Below are 17,617 nucleotides of genomic sequence, written 5' to 3'. Positions count from 1 at the left end.
TTTGTTACATGATAACTTTCAGGGCAGTATTGTTTGTATTTAAAAAAAACTCTCCCTTAAACAATATGTGGCACGTGATGCAGGGTGCTTCTACCGACGTTGAAGTTAGTATAGGTAGGTAGGTACACAGAGAATTCTGACTGATTGCGTCACAGGCACAGCCTGGTATGGGAACTGTATTGACCTCAAAGGCAAGGCAATGCAAAGTGCCAAGCAGACAGCTGAGCACATCAGTGGATGTGAACTTCCCTCCATCCGAGACATTTACGATGAATGCAGTGTCAGCAAAGCTGGCAGAATCAAAGATCGTAGTTACGCCAACCACAGATTGTTTCAGATGATTCCACATGGAAAATGGCTCCGCAGGCAGTAAATTGTCAAAGAGCTTCTTCTCCAACACAACCAGGCACCTGAATGAGCTGGCCTAAGTGAAGAACAAATATTTTGGGAAATACCCTGGCCCCAACATCCCCCAGCCCCAAAATCAATTTGATGTATTTTCATACATTTGGTGCATTTGATCCCAAAATAAAGCTCTAATGATCTCTCACTGATTTGTTGTGATACATCAGTGGAAAGACACATTCTTTATGCCCCAAATGATGTGTGCACACGCACAAATGCATCTGCACGTCCACCTTATAAAAGCTTGAGGTGACTACTTGGCCTTGGTGCCATGGTTAATTATTTCATTAACCACACACAGGCTTTTTGAAAGAGAGGCTGTAACATTTGAGTCCCAGGATACAGCAGCAAAAGCTTTTACCAGGCCAGATGGTCACTTTTCAGCTTCATACACAGCCTCCTAAACACTCAATTTTTTAAATTCCCTTTGCAGATCTTCCAAAGTAGAATAAAATTGCAATATGGTTTGTAATGAGACTAAAGGAACAAATTGTAGAGTAAAAGCATGCAGTCTGTTCCTTCCACTAAATTAGGACCTTGTAATTTCACAAATTGTCAAGGACACAAGTCACCAAAAAATATCTGCCTGCATCTATAGTTTTCCCTTTTATGTAAATTCAAAGATAAACTTACCCTATGTTGACATGGTTGTTTGAGAAAAATATAAATCAAGTGAACCTGTAATACATGATTTCAAACATTTGCAAATGGCCAATAAAAATCACAGGGCAAGCTAGTATTTTTTTTACATTTCATTGGGATAAAAAAATTCAATGAATTAGTGTGATAAACTTTCTGTTCCCTCATATCAAAGGTTTGCCTGATGCTAATGTGTGCACTTCTCTAACAAAATGACTGGGACATTATGATGATGTAAGCCTGCTGTAGTGGGTGGTCTGTTGCAGAGCAACCACCAGCTTGCTATCATGGCCAGTCAATCATCTTCAGCCTTTTATGCAGTTGGAAAATGGACACTTATCCAAGCAGAATACCTCTAATGGATCATTACAGTAAACCTTACATTCCCTAGTGGGCACCAAGCCGCTCATCTCTCCAGCGGCTGCTGCATTGCATCATTATATTTTTCTGAACCGTTATTGGTGGTGATGGTGCAGATGAAACTCAGTAAGACTTGGCAAAGATAAAAAAATATATCAAGATATCAAAGATGCCGAGTCATCTGCAACCAGTTCAACTCGCAGTTCTCTATTATACATACAAGCAAAGATGCCTTTGCAGACAAAACATTGTGTATCAAGAATTAATAGAATAAAAACATCATATAGCCTATGTTCTCTTATACTTGAGTATTGTGATAAAACAGAGCCTTGCACATCAGTACACTGTATAGTGCTCTCATATTACCGTGTCCCCAACTCTGCACACATAGCTTGTACTAGTGACCAATATGTCTCTCATCAGCTTAGGTAATGTGATCACGCATTCAGTGGTCACTTACATACGTCATCTCTGTCCAGAGCTACTGTACTGCAGAATCAGCAGCTGTACAGCTAATTCAGGACCCATTCTGGTTGATATACAGCTGCCATAGGCTTTCCTGGAACATCCAAACACATCTGATATCAACATAAAATAGCTTTATTCATTGAGCATACAAAAATGGAATGGAGGAGCACACTCCATTTCCTTAATCTGGCAAGTCTCCAGCCACAGCAGCAGTAAAGACATCAGAAAACTGGACCCCATTCTGATTGAGCCGATTAAAAATATCTTGCACATTTGTCCGTAGGGTCAAAGGGTCACAAAGGTATCGCACATCATCAGAAATATCCAACAGCCTGAGAAGGAAAGCAGCCCTGGTGAAGAGGCCACATAGGGTGCCATGGAAATTTGAATCCACAAGAAGTGTCAGCCATGCCGGGTTCAGGGTCTCACCTACAGAGAATAAAGAACATGCTAACACACAACATGTACTGTGTATCATAGCTACTTATGAACTGATTATGATTTCCATTTCCATATCAATATCTACACAGTATAACAAAAGACCATACCACTGGTCTGGCATATTTAGCCCTGAAAACATTTTCCAAAGCATACTGGCGTTTGTAAATGTTTTTGAATTTTAGCTTTCAAATGCATTATAACATAACATTGACCAAATATATAAATGGTTACAGAATTGTCACTGTGCTATCTCAAGCAAGTTTCAAGTCTTTGCAAGTAGATTTTCAGACCATACTGAGATGAATGTTAACCAGTGGTAAAATCTATAAAAATACACTCCTCACAGCGCAGATCCCCGCCAGGGATGCCTACCTGGCATCCCTATTTTGGGCATTATAGGCAAGAATTTCCATGTTTTTTACAAATAGCAGATCTACAAGCTCAGAATTCATTGCGGTGCAATGCGTTGTGAGCTTGTAGACCAGCTATTTTCACAATTTGCTGTTCGATGAAGTATATAGGGTTTAAGTGGTTAAATTAATGTATTGTTTACCTGGTTCAAAGTCTTTGCAGACCATAAGGTTCTCTAGGATCTGCGCAACATTCTCCTCTGCCCACAATCTGAGGCTCTCTGCCAAGGCAGTAGACTGACAGTATTTGTTTGCAATCTGCAGCAGGTAAGGAAGCAGATATGCAGACATCACGGAGGGCTCTGCAAACATATTGGCTTCATCTTGCTCATACAGACTGGCACACCTGTTGAAGTGAAAAATAACAATTGAGCAATATAAGAAGAATCTGACATAATACGAATGTCATCTAGATGAGAGTACTGACTGGGTGAGGTAACACACCCCATCTCATTGGCTTCTTTCAAAACAGCTCCAAGGTTAGGCTCAGGCAGATGACAAAGCAGCACCTCCAATGTCCCAGGACTATCCCAGTATTTCTCCACTAGCAGATCCAACAAGAAGGGCACTGCCTGATTGACATGCATGAGGTAGATGTTTCTCTGGCCTGCTCCTCTTCTGGCATGGTAGAGCATGGAAGTGAAACAAGCTGCTTTCATCCTTACCTGCTGGCTCTCATCCTGCAACAGGCAAAGGGCTGTGTTGATCAACCTGCACAAAACAAAATAGACACATTTCCTTCAAAGGAAGCAGGAGAGAGATCATGAGATCTAAGATCTGATTTTACACCTCAGTACCTGGTGCCGATAACTAGGAACGTGTGGTTCTCTGTCAGGGCTCGTCTCATTAAGGGAGCTCCAGCCAGACACAGAGCCTGAGCACAGGCCATCCTGAGAGCTTCGGGAGCCGCTGGGTCCCGGTGGACCTCCAACATGCTACACAAGCGCTGGAACATGGAAATCTGAAGGCTGATGTACATACAGATAAGAAAGAAGTGAGGGAGGCGGAGTTCATTGTCTCAAAGTGATTTGTTTTCACACAGAAGTAGGAAACTATGAAATACATAAAATGTAGAGGCCAACCTCTGGGAAAGCAGCAGGCTGGCAGCACAAAGGACCGAGGACAGGAACTCTGGTCCACCCTTCTGGCCTTCCAGGTAACCGAGCAACAACTCCAGGCACTCCAGCAGGATGGGCCCATCCAGTGCAGTTGACAAAGAAGAATGTTGAGGTAAGACGGACTGACACGCAGAGGTCATCACTGCCACCAGGGCTGCCAGGTAGGTCCTACGGTACTCCACACTGTGACTCAACAGTGCCTCCCTCAGGTTGAACTGGGCAGAGAAAACACTGATAAGTCTTTATCACAGTGACATGGACATAGTGTCCATAAATCATCACGACACAACTGGGAAGACACTAGGTCTATGGGGAATAGGGGTATATTCAACCACAGGGCATAACAAGATCATTTCTTCATGGTTGAATAACAGCTTTCAAAAGCAATGTTACAAAGTCCAAAATGTATGTCAGTTCTTAGTGGTCTATTCTTTCAGCTTTTATCATCTCATTTGCCCTGATATGTTTTATCCTCACACTGTGCTCTTTTGTTAATATAACAAAAGAGCACAGTATGTTTTCTGAAAATACATTTACATACTGTACATAGTATACAATCATTTAAGTGTGATAAAATGCCACATTTGACCCAAATGTAACTGAAATGCTAATGGGGGCAACATGCAGTATATATTTCTAAAACAGGTATCTTGTGATAAAGGGTGACTAATCCTAGTGGAATTGTAAAAAACAAAAGGGGATATAGCTATAAAGGCATCATTACACAATGTAGAGAATGCATAGAATGCAGCAGTTTGTTTGTACAAGTGAGCCAATGAGAACCTTATGGCACAGCACAAAAGACAGATCCTTGACATCACTGTTCAAGTATTCAAGATTATAGAATATAATAGCTCATACACACACCCATTTCTTGCGGAAGGGGAAAATAAGATCTCCAGGCTGATTTAACTCTCACATTGCATTATATTCAAGCCTATCTTTGCTTCCTTGATTTCCTTATATTGTGTTCTAGCAAAGTCATGTTGTACTGAAAGCTGTTGGACAGGTTTTGAAAAGGGGCTTCTGCAGTAACCACTACTTGAGAGAAGGAATCATGTCTTACCTGCAGCACTCTCTGGATCACCTGTTGCAAACTAGCCTCTTGTAAGTCACACCCATCAACCACACAAGTGACCAATGTGAACTTCAAATCAGGGCTTGCTGTAGAAAAGCTTTCCCATATTTGACATGCCTGCATTAGGTCTGCACACAAAAAGCGAATGGCTTTTTGATGGAAGGACGATGACCCAACCTGTAGGGTTGACATAAGGGATTTATCAAAATCTGTGGTGTGTGTGTGTGTGTGTGTGTGTGTGTGTGTGTGTGTGTGTGTGTGTGTGTGTCCATGCGTGCGTGCGTCAGTGGCGTGTCCAGGTGTCACCCCATTACTTTGTGAATTTGGAAAGGAATGCATCCAGGGTGCGTCGCAGATCGAAAATTCATAGCACTGACTGACCGGTTTTTCTGAGCGTCTTAACATTTGTGACAACTGACAAGACAACAATGACGGTCGGATTAAGTATCATTAGGGCTGTCACGATTACACATTTAAGTTGACGATTAATTGTCACTCAAATAATTGCGATTAACGATTCAACTGTGTGTTTGGCATTGGACATTGGAACATATGAAGCCTTTTAGGCTTCATATGTTCATATGTTCATATGTTCATATGCAAAGATTGCACAGGGCAGATATGATAAATAACTGAAATATACAAAGAAATTATTGACATGTTTAATAATTTTTATACTTAAAAAGTATTACTTGTAAATAAAGCAGAAAAAGCTGATCTACAAGCTTGTGATGCATTGTAAGCTTGTAGATCTGCTATTTCTGCTTTTTTAATATTTGGAAATGTGTGAAAATCTTTCAACTTGGAAACGATGGATGACGATTATGACAAAAATAATTGCGATTATCTCAAATAATTGCGATTATCTCAAATAATTGCGATTAGTCGAGTATGTAATAATTGTGACAGGCCTAAGTATCATTGCTAAATTAGCCTATTCAACATGCATATACCTGTAAATAAACAGTTTATAATCATGTCCTGGTTATGAGATGAGATGAACATTCATTTGAATACATATAAAAAGACGAAAATGGAAAATAACCATTTGTAAATAACTGATGCGCTCTATGTCAACACCAAAAATTGGAGAAGATTCTCACAACGTAGTAGATCCAATTAGAATGCACCCAAATATTACATTTGGGTGTGGTACCACACACTCATGTTGCCTTTGTGTATTTATCTTTTAATCTATTGTAAGACTGAATATGCTGTAATGGAATGATTTGTCTGAGTGAGTGAGAGTGAGTGTGATGGAGAGAGAAGAGAGTAAAGTATAGCAAAGTATACCTGAAGTCTATGCTGTGGTGTATGTAGCTCACGTAGAAGTGTGTCACTGATCTTGTGCAGGAAGGCCTCAGAGCAGTATCTTCTCAGTGAGTGTGCTACTCCAAGGTAGGCCTCTCTCACCATGGGACAGTGCTGAGCTCCAGTCGACAGCCACAACAAGGCTTCCACTCTGCTTACCACCTCACACAGATCAGCTGAAGTGGCCCTACAATTAATGACATGGCGTTCTCAAAGTGTTTACCACAGCCAGGTGTTAATCCATGCTACTATATGTCAAGGAATTTCCAATTTCCACTAGCAAAAAGCACTTCGTTTTTAGCCCTTAATGAAAGCCTTGCGTGAGGACACCTGACAGCACACCATATGATATTATAGCCAGCTTTAGTGTTAACTGGTAACATCAGCTGATGAAGGAATAAACCTTCTAATGTTAGTGTTCTTACCTGTCTGTGCATAGAGCTCTGTCTAGAATGGCATTGATCTGTAATAGCTGTCCATGGAGTCGGTTGTGACAAGAGGGTTTCTGGGAGTACAGCAGCTCAGCTGTCAATTGGAGGATATTGTTCATGTATTCTGACGGAGGAGTCATGGCAACCAAGGCCTTGGAGGACATCACTCTGACACTATAGATGGGGCTGGCAGCCAAATGGAGTAAAGGAGCCAGGAAGTCTGACAGAGCTCTGGGAAAGAAAGACCAGACGAGATACAAATACCAGGCCAAGCCATGTCAGTCATGAGAAGATTATGCAATGCAATACAATAATAGTCATGAGAAATAGCTCAGATGTTTTCAATGAACATAATGTTTATTGACCGTTTATTTCACCTTGCCTTTGTGGAGCCTAATGGCTAAAATGATTATCACAATTACTTTTGCTTAATATTCAAATCGAAATTATGAATCCTTATTATTGCCAACTATGATTTATCATATTGCTGCTCATTGTGTTGATCGGTGCCCTATCTTTGGTACTGTATGTATGTAGTGGCCTCAGTGATTTTGTTAACTACAATCACCCTGTTATGTCTGGGATGCCAGGCTGGAGTTTGGCTAATAATGTGAGGACAGGGTAGAGGGAAGGGTGGAGGTATAGCCTGGCCTCCCCGGACGGTCCCTGGAGGTCTTGTGCTGCCCCCTTTAGCTCTTGCAGAAGGAATGGCTGCAGTGCAGGGTAGTGGATGAAGAAGGCAGGGGGAGACATGGCATGCTGCGTAGAGCCTTCCTCACTCCCAGGCTGCTGGCCAACCATTCGTGAGCACAGAGCACCTATAATCAAGTGACTTCAATGAACATCAGAAGATATCTGACTAGGAAGTAAAAGGGTTGGGTACATCAAATAAAAACACAATGTTTATCATATTGGATAAACTCGAGCTCCAACTCGAGCTCCAGACACACCCAGGTTAATTAACGTCTTACTGTATAACTGTAGGGCAGCATTCCTCATCGCCCAGCAAGGAGAACTGAGCAGCGTGAGGGACAAGATGGCTATATCAGGGGAAAACTGAAGGATGGCTACTCCCAGCCCAGAGCCACGCACCAAGGCCTGCAGAGTGTGGACTGCACTCACCTAGGTACATAGAATGGAGAGTATAAGAGCTTGCATACAGTACAACTTGCATGTATGTGTAGTTTGTCAGACAAGTGTATTTATATGTGTGTCTCTCTTTGTATGTCTGACCATTATTATTTATATTTTTGTATTTCTTATTTTTCATCCATGCCAATTTTACCTGAGGCAGGTCCAGTGTTTGGTCCCAGTTCTGAGGTAGAGGAGTTCTAGCTGTCTCCAGTAAGGTGTGTACGCTGTGGGCCAGCAGGGGCCGGCATTTGCTGGCCTCCTCTGCAGACACTACACACAGGATAAGCATGGGAAGCCCTGCTGCTCGCCGCGTCACAGATGTACAGCGAGGAGACTGCAAAACATGCAGCCCCTGGAAAGTGAAAATCAGAGAGGATGAAATGAACCTGTCAAGCAGCAGTCTGAGGGGTGGATCATTAAATAACCCATGGGGACACCTTTGACAGCTTACTTGTTTCAGCATTTGGGCTGGGATGTCCCTTAACTCCAGATTGCTACTGCTCAGCAGAGAGGCACATAATTTGGTGAAGCCCACACAGCAACCTTCCACTGCCCCCTGGTGGAGAGAACCACGTTGTTGTTTTTACAGGGATGAGGATGACAAGTGTTGAAGTGATCTATGCCTTGGGCTGGATGAGTTTATCTTTCTTACCCAATGGCGACATTTGAGCAGAATGTCTTTGAATACTTTTGAAGCCCTTTTTAGCTCCTCCACTGTTAGGAGTGACAGTGTTTTGGATTCAGCAAGGATTCTCTCCACTAGAGATCCTAAAAAGAATCCTATTTCCTAGAGGAGAAGAGTAGAAAATACATGTATCTACAATATATACGGCAAAGATTCATATCTGTGGTGTCAGATGGTGTTTCAATAATCTCTATATAATTGGCATGCACTTCTATTTTACCTTGAGTGTTACCCAGCAGCAGGTTAGAACCAAGCTGTGTTCTTCAGACAGCAGAACACACTCCTCTCCTTCTCCACGGCTCTCCACATCCGCTTGGGCTATCAGAGAACTGATGGCATTCCCCATGTCACAGAAAGATGGGAGCACGTCTGTCAAAGAATGCAGTGATTTAGGGATACTAGTACATACCCACATTTCCATACACCATCTGATCTTTGCAGGCTAACCTGGTAGCTACCTCTGGATTCCTGAATTTCCTGTGGGCGATTTTTGGGATAAATAAGCTATGTAACAAAGGCCTATGATAGTCCCGTTTTGTCACAATCTCTACAAATCAACACTGTTTTTTGAACCACACACACACACACTATATACTCCAATTGAAGGAGTAAGTATCTCAGGGTCTTGTTCTCGAGTGAGGGAAGGATGGGGCATGAGATCAGTCAGAGAATCGGAGCAGCGGGAGCAGTATTGCATTCGCCGTACCGCACCGCTGTGATGAAGAGAGAGCTGAATCAGAAGGTAAGCTTTAGATCTACCGGTCAATATTCTTTCCTACTCTAATCTAGGGTCATGAAATATGGGTTATGTAGAGACAGAACAAAATTGCGGATAGATGGATTTTCTCAGTAGGGTGGCTATCATCTCCCTTAGGGATAGGGTGAGAAGCTCAGTCATCTGTGAGCGACTCGCCTCAACTGGGTCCTTTCCGTAGAAAGGACCCAGTTGAGGTGGTTCGGCATGTAGTAAGGACTTCCTGGTCGCCTCCCCAAGGTGGTTTTCCAGGCACACGCAGCTGGTAAGAGTTAAAGACGCAGACCGAGGACCAAGTGTTGGGATTATAGCTCCATGCTGGCCTGGGAATGCCTCAGGGTCCCCCAGTCAGAGTTAGCTAACATGGCCAGGAAAGGGGAAGTCTGGGCTTTTCTGCTGGAACTGCTACCTCCGCAACCCAACTTTGGATAAGCGGTTGAAGATGGATGGATGGATGGATGGATGGGTGGACAGACAGACAGACAGACAGACACACTACAGTATATAACTATTACTACAAGTATAAAAAAAAGAAAAAAAGAAAGCACATAAGAGCTTGTTGACACATTATTAACTCATTCACTGCCACAATTATTGCTTTACGCGTTTGCCCACTGCCAGAGATTTTTCATTGAAAAAAAAAAAAGTACTCAGGAACCGAGATACAGAATTTTTAAGTTTTAAGTTAACAAGGAAGTGGATGGAAGTCTAGATCTTCAAAAACTCATATCTCCTTGGTCTTTGGGTCAAATTTGGATTTGGAAAAATAAACGTTTTTTACGTCAGTGGCAGTATTGGTTAATTACGTCAATTACGTCAGAGGGAGTGAATGAGTTAACAAGTATAATTTATGCTACACACAGAACAAAAACATTCAACGCTTAGGCTAATATTAACCACAGATATACGTTTTTGATTAAATCAAAACCCCTATCAAAACCATAAGAAATCTGGTTTTAGGTCTACAATCTCAAATTATCTATAATAATAATAATAATAAAGTTTATTTGTAACACACTCTATATTTGAACCAGATCTCAAACTCTCAAAGTGCTACATATTCAAAACAAACAAAATAATAATAATATAATAATAATAATAAATTATATACTATATATCTATATTATATATGCTACATAACCACCATTTCCAGATCAGTCTTCTCTCCTGGACACTGAAACATTACCATTCTGGTCAACAGTGTTGTCCTTGGCAGTAGACCCATACAGTACACCCAGCAGAAGCAGAGAGGTATTCTCCAGCAGGCCCAGTAGCTCAACGGTCAAATTATTGTCGATTATGTCACACAGAACGCCGGGCACCTCAAGCAAACACCTCTCAAGGGCACACAAAATACCTGGAACACAATTCAGAACACGGTCTTACACTGTATTTTACAACAGATTAAGAATGGAAACATTCTTGAGACCTGAGGCCGATTCTAAATGTCTCCTAAATCTCAACAGTATTCTGAAAAACGTATGTTTCTATATCAGTGGTTCTCAAACTTTTTCATGTCAAGGACCCCCAAAATTATATGTATTTGGCCGCGGACCCTCATCAAAATATTTTGTTCCAGGGACCCCCAGAAGCAAAGATTTGAGTTAAAATGTTTGCTTTAAAAATATATATATTCAATGATTTGCACACATTTTCACGAATTTTCAAAAATAGCAGATCTACAAGTTCATAGCGCGGCACCGAGTGCCGCGCTATGAGCTTGTATATCTGCTATTTTTGAATAGCCAAAGTGTAAAATAATGCTTTTTTGCTCAAATCTAAAAATGACACAGTTCCAGGTCTTAATGGGTTAATCTGTCAGAGTATGGCATGAGTGAGAAATGGCTGCCATGTGATTATGAGCTCAGGACTCACCATGTATAGGTTTGGTCCTTGCAGCGAGCATCATATCAGCCTTAGCAGTCAGGTAGTGCTGCGCCAGTTCATTCACAAGGTATCTGACCACACCAGAGGCCCTGGGGTCACTTAAACTGCTCTCATTAACATTACTCTTTATCCAGAGATCCTGACACTGGCCTTGAGATCTGGAAATGAAAGAGTTCACAAAAGCTTTAGCCCTCACTAGCACAGCAAACTTTATTCTGAGAACACTGCATATGCTGGAGGTGAAGCTTACTTCTGGAGGAGCACCTTCATCATCAGGGCTCCCATTTGAGCCTCCTGTACCCGAGGACTGCAGAGAAGTTGCTTGGTTCGTCTGAACAACACAGGGGTGATGTCATCTGAAAAACTGAGTGGGAAGAATCTCAACAGCAACCCTGCAGAGAGCTCTCGGATCTGGAAAAGGTGAAAACATTTAAAAGTTATCTTTCCATATACCTATTTTTGAATTCTAAACAGGGATTGTGAAGCACCAGTAGCACCTCATTGGTGGAATCTTCAAAACAGCCAATCAGGACCAACTGTTTTGATCTGCAGAAGAAGTTCCACTGTCCTCTTTGCCTGGCCCAAGTAATAAGAGTTGCCACGTTCACTGCAAAAACAGTTTCATGAAGATCGTTAGTACATAATAATATTAAAGCCATATACCCACATACAGTATATGCAGGCAATGTATGCACCATATTGGGTATACATTAGAGTACAAGAAAAAATGTCAGCTTTCGCTTTGCTTTTCCATTCCGGCTCTTAAACTAACCTGGCGGCTGCCCCTTCTTTCTTTCAGGACTCCAGGTGTCTGTACAGGTTTCCAGAACTGCAGAAAGCAGAAGCAATACAGTCTTCTTCCTCTGATAACTGTGTCCTGGTGCCAGATAGGAATATGGGAGCTGACCCAACCAATCCACAAAGCCTAAAGAAAATAATAATTCACCATCAAACTGTCCCAAAGAACAGCTTTTTATTATATATGAAAGAACAGTTTTTATTTCTCTCACCCACTCCCTGACTCAGTAACAGCTCTGCTTCCTTGGCAAGGCTGGTATCTCCATTGTTTTTGACCCTTGGTCCTCTGACATGGGCCAGGCAGCAGTCTCTGATACGAACCAGGAACCTCTTTACTCGTGCCTGTAAATGTTGTCGGAAAGGTGAGGAATCACAATTCAGATTTTGAGTAATAAATGACCTCATAAGGGACAGTTCCTCTGAAGTTGGCGCATCCTTTGTCTTTGGTGAGCAACACAGGACATTGAGGGCAGCCAGACGGACTTTGTCATCCGCAGTCCCGAGAGCCAACTGGAGGGTCTCCAGGCCTGAGTCACCTTGGAGTGCCAAAGGTGAAACACCACCTGTGGCCCGGCAGGAACTCATGATGCTGGCCCAGGCATGGAGGTGGCCTGGGGTGGCCAGCTCTAAGAAGGCCAACAGAGGTTCCATGGCAGAAGGGAAGACTCGTAAGGTGCAGGGTAATATGTGGCTTGAGCTGTTGTTCTGAAGAAGGGTCACTTCAGAGGTCAAAGCCTCAAGAAGGGTGGACCTCCAACGCAATGCCCACTGATTGGCAAGATGCAGCTCAGTGGGCGGGGAATCCTTTGGTGGGGCATCACACAGTTCCCTCCTCTGCAGCTGGATCAGGCATTTGTAAAGCTCAGAAGCACATGGTGACAGATGATTGGTGGAGAGGCACTTCAGGAGATGATTGGGAATTTCAGTATAACTACCCAGCACCTGTGTTGTTGAGGAGACGTGAGTCAAAGTCAGCATTGCCACACCTGAATTTCAAATAAAGGTCTATCTTATCTGTCTATTGGTTATTTTACATTGTAGTAAATGAATTTCAAATAAAGGTCTATCTTATCTGTCTATTGGTTATTTTACATTGTAGTAAATGTATTTAACTCACCGTGTCAGTACCCAAATATGGGATTAGAGCACAAAGAGGCGAATATTTGGCTTTTGCCTCCCATGGGAGTTTGATTAGACGTTGAAGTAGAGTAGAATAAAGACTTTTATTTCTGTCTCCAAATCGTTGACAGTCCATCTCATAGATCTCCAACAAAAGACAAAAGGCACTGTGCACAAAATCTTGCACACCATCCACCTGCCATTACAAATAGATAACGAGAATTATATATATTTTTTAAAGCAGCCACGGGCAAAACACAACCTGTTCAAGGACATGAACCAGGAGTGTGTAAATTAAAACAATAATTAAAATAGCTAAATTTACTAATGATGATTTTACCAAAGGACAAGGTAACTTTTTTTTAATTTACAGTAGTCTAATGAAGTCAGTCACACTCACTGGGCTCTCTGCATTGTCCCAGATAACTTTAACTAGTTCCGATTGTAGACTGCAGTCTTCAGCTAGTAGGCGAACACCGGTCATGTCCAAGATGTCAGTCAGACTCCCTTTCACTTTCTTCAACCATAGTATCAATGCTGCAATGACAACAGTCTTAACAGTTCATTTTGCCATATACAGTATACAATTATGCACAGTGCACATTTTAGTGCACACTAAAACTGTACATATTTTTCACCTTCAAAGACATAGTAGTGACAGGCCGACTTCTCCTCACACAGAGCAGAGATGAGAGGAAACAAACCTCCCAGGAGTAAACACACCTGGAACAGAAATAATATATTTTGATTTTAGGGATATTGATGAAGGGAAGCACAAGAGACAAAGGTCAAGAATGCTATACTTGGAAACAGATTGAATGATTTTGATATACCTCTGTAGTGTCCACACGGGAGCTGAGCAGGATCTGGGCCCGGCTGCAGGTCAATAGCCCCCTGCTCACAGCTAGCCTGTCTACTCCATCTTGCCCTATAGAGTTGCACTGCACACGGAGCTCACCAACAGTCAGCATCCAAGGACCTAACAGATGCATTGCATCAATAACATGAATCCTAACATTGGTCTATCTCTGTATCCACAGCATATTTTTTTTCAAAGATGACCTTTACAGTATTTTTTCCCTTTTTTGGGGAGGAGATTATAGAACAGGGGTGACATGCAGCATGACACAAACTCAATGCATTTTCTTTCCCCAAAATGTATTTGCCCAGATATGATTTTTGGAATGGAACTCAGTTTCCATGGATGTAGTAAAATGGCTTTCATAATGTAAACATGCTGATTGTTTTTGTACCTAAATGAGAGACCTGCAGCAGACTCCAAGCTGCCTCTCCTCCAGCTCCACTTTCTGGTGCTGTGTTGATCAGCATGGCCACAGCGGTACCAGCAAACAGCCGCGTGTCCCTATTGGAACACTGCAATGCAAACACAGAGCACAGGGGCACTGAGAAGAAAGGTAGTAAGGCAACAGTAATTTGATACTTCAAGTTAGACAGATACCTGTTATGAACGTCTGTGCACAATGATACGAGATGCATATTCTATTCCTATTCATTTTGTTCTTGTCTCATATCTTTTGGTCACGTCATGTGTCCAATACTGTATATATTCTGAGTATTCTCTATGTGTGTAGTAAACTTCAGAACTTGTCGTGTGATACTGCCTGGTGTAATCTTGTTCTCCACGTGTGCGACTCAACTGAAATATCACTCACCACCCTTAGTTAGATGGAGACTCTTAAAGGACCACATGGTTGGTCAACCCAACCCGAATCACAACAATACCTTTCCAAGGATTATGTCCATGAGGGCCTGCAGGATACTCTGGACTGCTGGACTCCCTTGTTCCTTTACCCACACCAGAGGAGCTACCTCACCAGGCAAGAGCTGAAACATCTGCAAACAAACCTATGGAGATCACAGGTTTCACATCAGTAACAACAACAACCACCTGTGACAAATACTATAATCAGTCACTCGGGACATACAGCAGTGGTTCTCAAACTTTTTCATGTCAAGGACCCCAAAAGTAATTATATATTTGGCCACGGAACCCCATCTGACAATATTTTGTGCCAGGGACCCCATACAAGATTTCTTGAAAATAGCAGATCTACAAGCTCACAATGCAGCTACTGTATTTACAAATAGCCAATTTATAGGGTTAAAGAGGTTGAACTGATTTTGATGCTTTATTAGTTACTTTTGCTGGGGACCCCCTGGAACCCCCTCAGGGACCCCTGGGGGTCCCCGGACACCACTTTGAGAACCACTGACATACGGTTGCTGTCTACAACTACCTTAACTGCAGCATAGCACATGGGTCCATTTCTCAATGCTTCCTCTTGTAGTATAACGGGGAACAACTCAGCCACCTTTTTTAACAAGGAGGGGCAGATCTCTCGCCACACAGCACGGCCAATAGTGCTGTCCTCCAGGAACATGCAGGCTGAAAATGTTAACGTCGTATAGTTGAAAAGTTCATTATGAATGCAATTACAAACAGCAATAGTATACATATATCATCATCATTAACCTACACACGAACCTCTCTGCAGATCCTCAATTGACATCTGAAAATAAAACAAGGGGAAAGTTATCGCCAATGCAATGATGAATACACAGAGATTTGACAAACAAGGATCAACTGAATATTCGGTACCTGATCAACGTGGACTATGGAGTGCAAACAGAGATAGGTTTCTTTAAAAACTAGCTGGTGATCCACCTTTGCCAGATGTTGCAACATCTGCAAAAGGAAATGGAGACTCATTAAGATGCACTTTGTTGACTATAAGCTACGCATCAAATCTAACCAGAGTAGATCTAGATTCTAAGCCTGACCTGGTCCAGTTTACGACTGGCAGTGGAGATGTTAATCATCTGTAATTGCATGGAGATGAGGAGCTTCACTAGCAGCAGTAGGTGACTCTTATCCACAGAATGGAGCTCTGCCTCTGGTATCTTCCTCAACAGCTGAGTGGCCTCCTCCAGACATCTCTCCTTGCATCTCTTCACATCACTCCTGTTAAACATCAAACATGTCACATTCATTCGCCTTTATCAATTGACAGCCCTCACCAGGATAAGATATGGATCTGTGCCAAATCTTTTGAAAATAGCAGATCTACAAGGTCACAATGAGTCGCGATGCAACAAATTGTGAGCTTGTAGATCAGCTATTTTCAAATAGACGAAATATATATAGGGCTGAAGTGGTTACTGTGTTTTGTAATAATAATCAAAATCTACAAAGTAACTAGTATTTTTTATATAATTGCAGTGGAGTAAAAAAGTACAATATTTGCCTCTGAGATGTAGTGGAGTAGAAGTAAAAGTACTGAAAATTGGAAATACTGCACTTAGTTACTTTCCACAGACCGTTGGTGCACAGTGGTAAATATTATTGTGTTGTACCCCCACCTGGAACATTCACCCAGTTTAATGACAAGGAGTTGGAGGGTTGTGCTGACATCTGTGGCTGTTGTTGTGATTATGCAGTCTTGCAGACTCGCCATCAGATCTTCAGTTGACAACATCTTTCCCTTAAATCCCACGGTAAATAAATATTATACTGTAACTGTTGTTATACATGTTTACAAATGATGGTACCTTCTTCCTCGTGTGATCAGTGTTGCCTTATTTTGTGAGAGAAACAAGCAACCAGGTCTAGAAAAACAAGACCAAAAGAAGCAGCTTAGGGCCACATATTATGAGCCCTTTAAACTTATGGCATCGGTTATTTGAAAATAGCCGATAAATAGCTGTACAAGCCCACAACTGAGTTTGTAGATCTGCTATTTTCAAAAAAAAACTCTTGCAATAAAATGTGGAATATTTTGAATATTTTTTTAACATTCTAACAACACAAATGTTCCCTAGCTGGCACAAAACATTTTCATGAAAATATTCGAGAACCACTGGTTTAAATAATAATTAAAAAAAAATGGAAGCAAGCCTAAATAAGCAAGTACACTTTAGAAACATGACCAAAAAAACGCAACCCGCAACTACCAATATTTACAAGCAACTTTACAAGTAGCTTACAATAAGCCGACATGGCAACACTGCTTCTACTACGTGAAACCGGTTATATAACTTGAACAACAAGGCGTTGCTGCCATCTTGTGGCAGTGTGGTTGTGTGTATTGTGTAACAAAAAAAAATACATGGATTTCCGAGGCTAGTGTATTGTATCCTCCTCCTAGAAAGTACTTTAGCTTTTATAGCAGACACAGTGTGATTTTATGAATCAATAAAGACACGGAATATGAAATGAAATATTCATCATAATTCAATGAAATGTGAAGGAAGTGTTTTGAGTTTTACCGTGTAGTACAACTCCAATCCAGTTGGTGTCTCTATTGATCTTTTGATCGTCAGCGTGTTTCTTCTGGGTTCAAGAGAACAAGCATTCCTCTAGATAGTGTTGCCATGTCGGCTTACTATAAGCGACTTTGGGCTTCTTTTTCTGTGAAGTTGCGTGTCCAGTTGCAGTCCAGTGGCAGTTGCGGGTTGCGTTTTTTGGGGCTGGTTTCTAAAGTGTAGTTGCTTATTTGGACTTGTTTCACTTTTTTTTTTTTTTTTTAACCAGTGGTTCTCAAATATTTTTCATGCTATG

At 41.8% G+C, this 17,617-nt stretch overlaps 1 protein-coding gene across 1 annotated transcript; it reads right to left on the bottom strand.

The window, feature by feature from the left end:
* Positions 1–1,482: 1,482 nt before the first annotated feature.
* On the bottom strand, positions 1,483–16,592 carry LOC308088778 (tRNA (32-2'-O)-methyltransferase regulator THADA). The gene is made up of 31 exons (XM_080433357.1): positions 16,420–16,592; positions 15,841–16,021; positions 15,659–15,745; positions 15,545–15,569; positions 15,297–15,445; positions 14,782–14,904; positions 14,292–14,412; positions 13,872–14,017; positions 13,677–13,761; positions 13,439–13,575; positions 13,037–13,234; positions 12,132–12,861; positions 11,894–12,046; positions 11,619–11,728; positions 11,372–11,532; positions 11,110–11,279; positions 10,421–10,591; positions 8,701–8,849; positions 8,448–8,582; positions 8,247–8,351; positions 7,947–8,147; positions 7,633–7,783; positions 7,230–7,479; positions 6,656–6,892; positions 6,213–6,417; positions 4,908–5,096; positions 3,806–4,056; positions 3,521–3,691; positions 3,168–3,434; positions 2,867–3,069; positions 1,483–2,301 (listed from the first exon to the last, which is right to left on the bottom strand). The coding sequence occupies exons 1-31, from the start codon at positions 16,533–16,535 to the stop codon at positions 2,054–2,056; spliced, it is 5,625 nt and encodes a 1,874-aa protein (XP_080289483.1). The 5' UTR covers positions 16,536–16,592; the 3' UTR covers positions 1,483–2,053.
* Between the last annotated feature and the right edge of the window lie 1,025 nt (positions 16,593–17,617).

This window comes from Gymnoscopelus braueri, assembly GCF_963280865.1.
Source record: "Gymnoscopelus braueri genome assembly, chromosome: 7".
Classification (NCBI taxonomy): domain Eukaryota; kingdom Metazoa; phylum Chordata; class Actinopteri; order Myctophiformes; family Myctophidae; genus Gymnoscopelus; species Gymnoscopelus braueri.
This window is presented reverse-complemented; position numbering and strand designations above follow the sequence as displayed.

Bases quoted from the DNA above. Each gene is read 5' to 3' on its own strand.
- LOC308088778 (XM_080433357.1), bottom strand. From the start codon at position 16,535: ATGTTGTCAACTGAAGATCTGATGGCGAGTCTGCAAGACTGCATAATC. The intron at 14,413-14,781 runs GTATTGTTGTGA...TTTGCATTGCAG, and splicing joins TGGACATAATCCTTGGAAAG to TGTTCCAATAGGGACACGCG. The intron at 5,097-6,212 runs GTATACTTTGCT...TCAACCCTACAG, and splicing joins CACCACAGCATAGACTTCAG to GTTGGGTCATCGTCCTTCCA.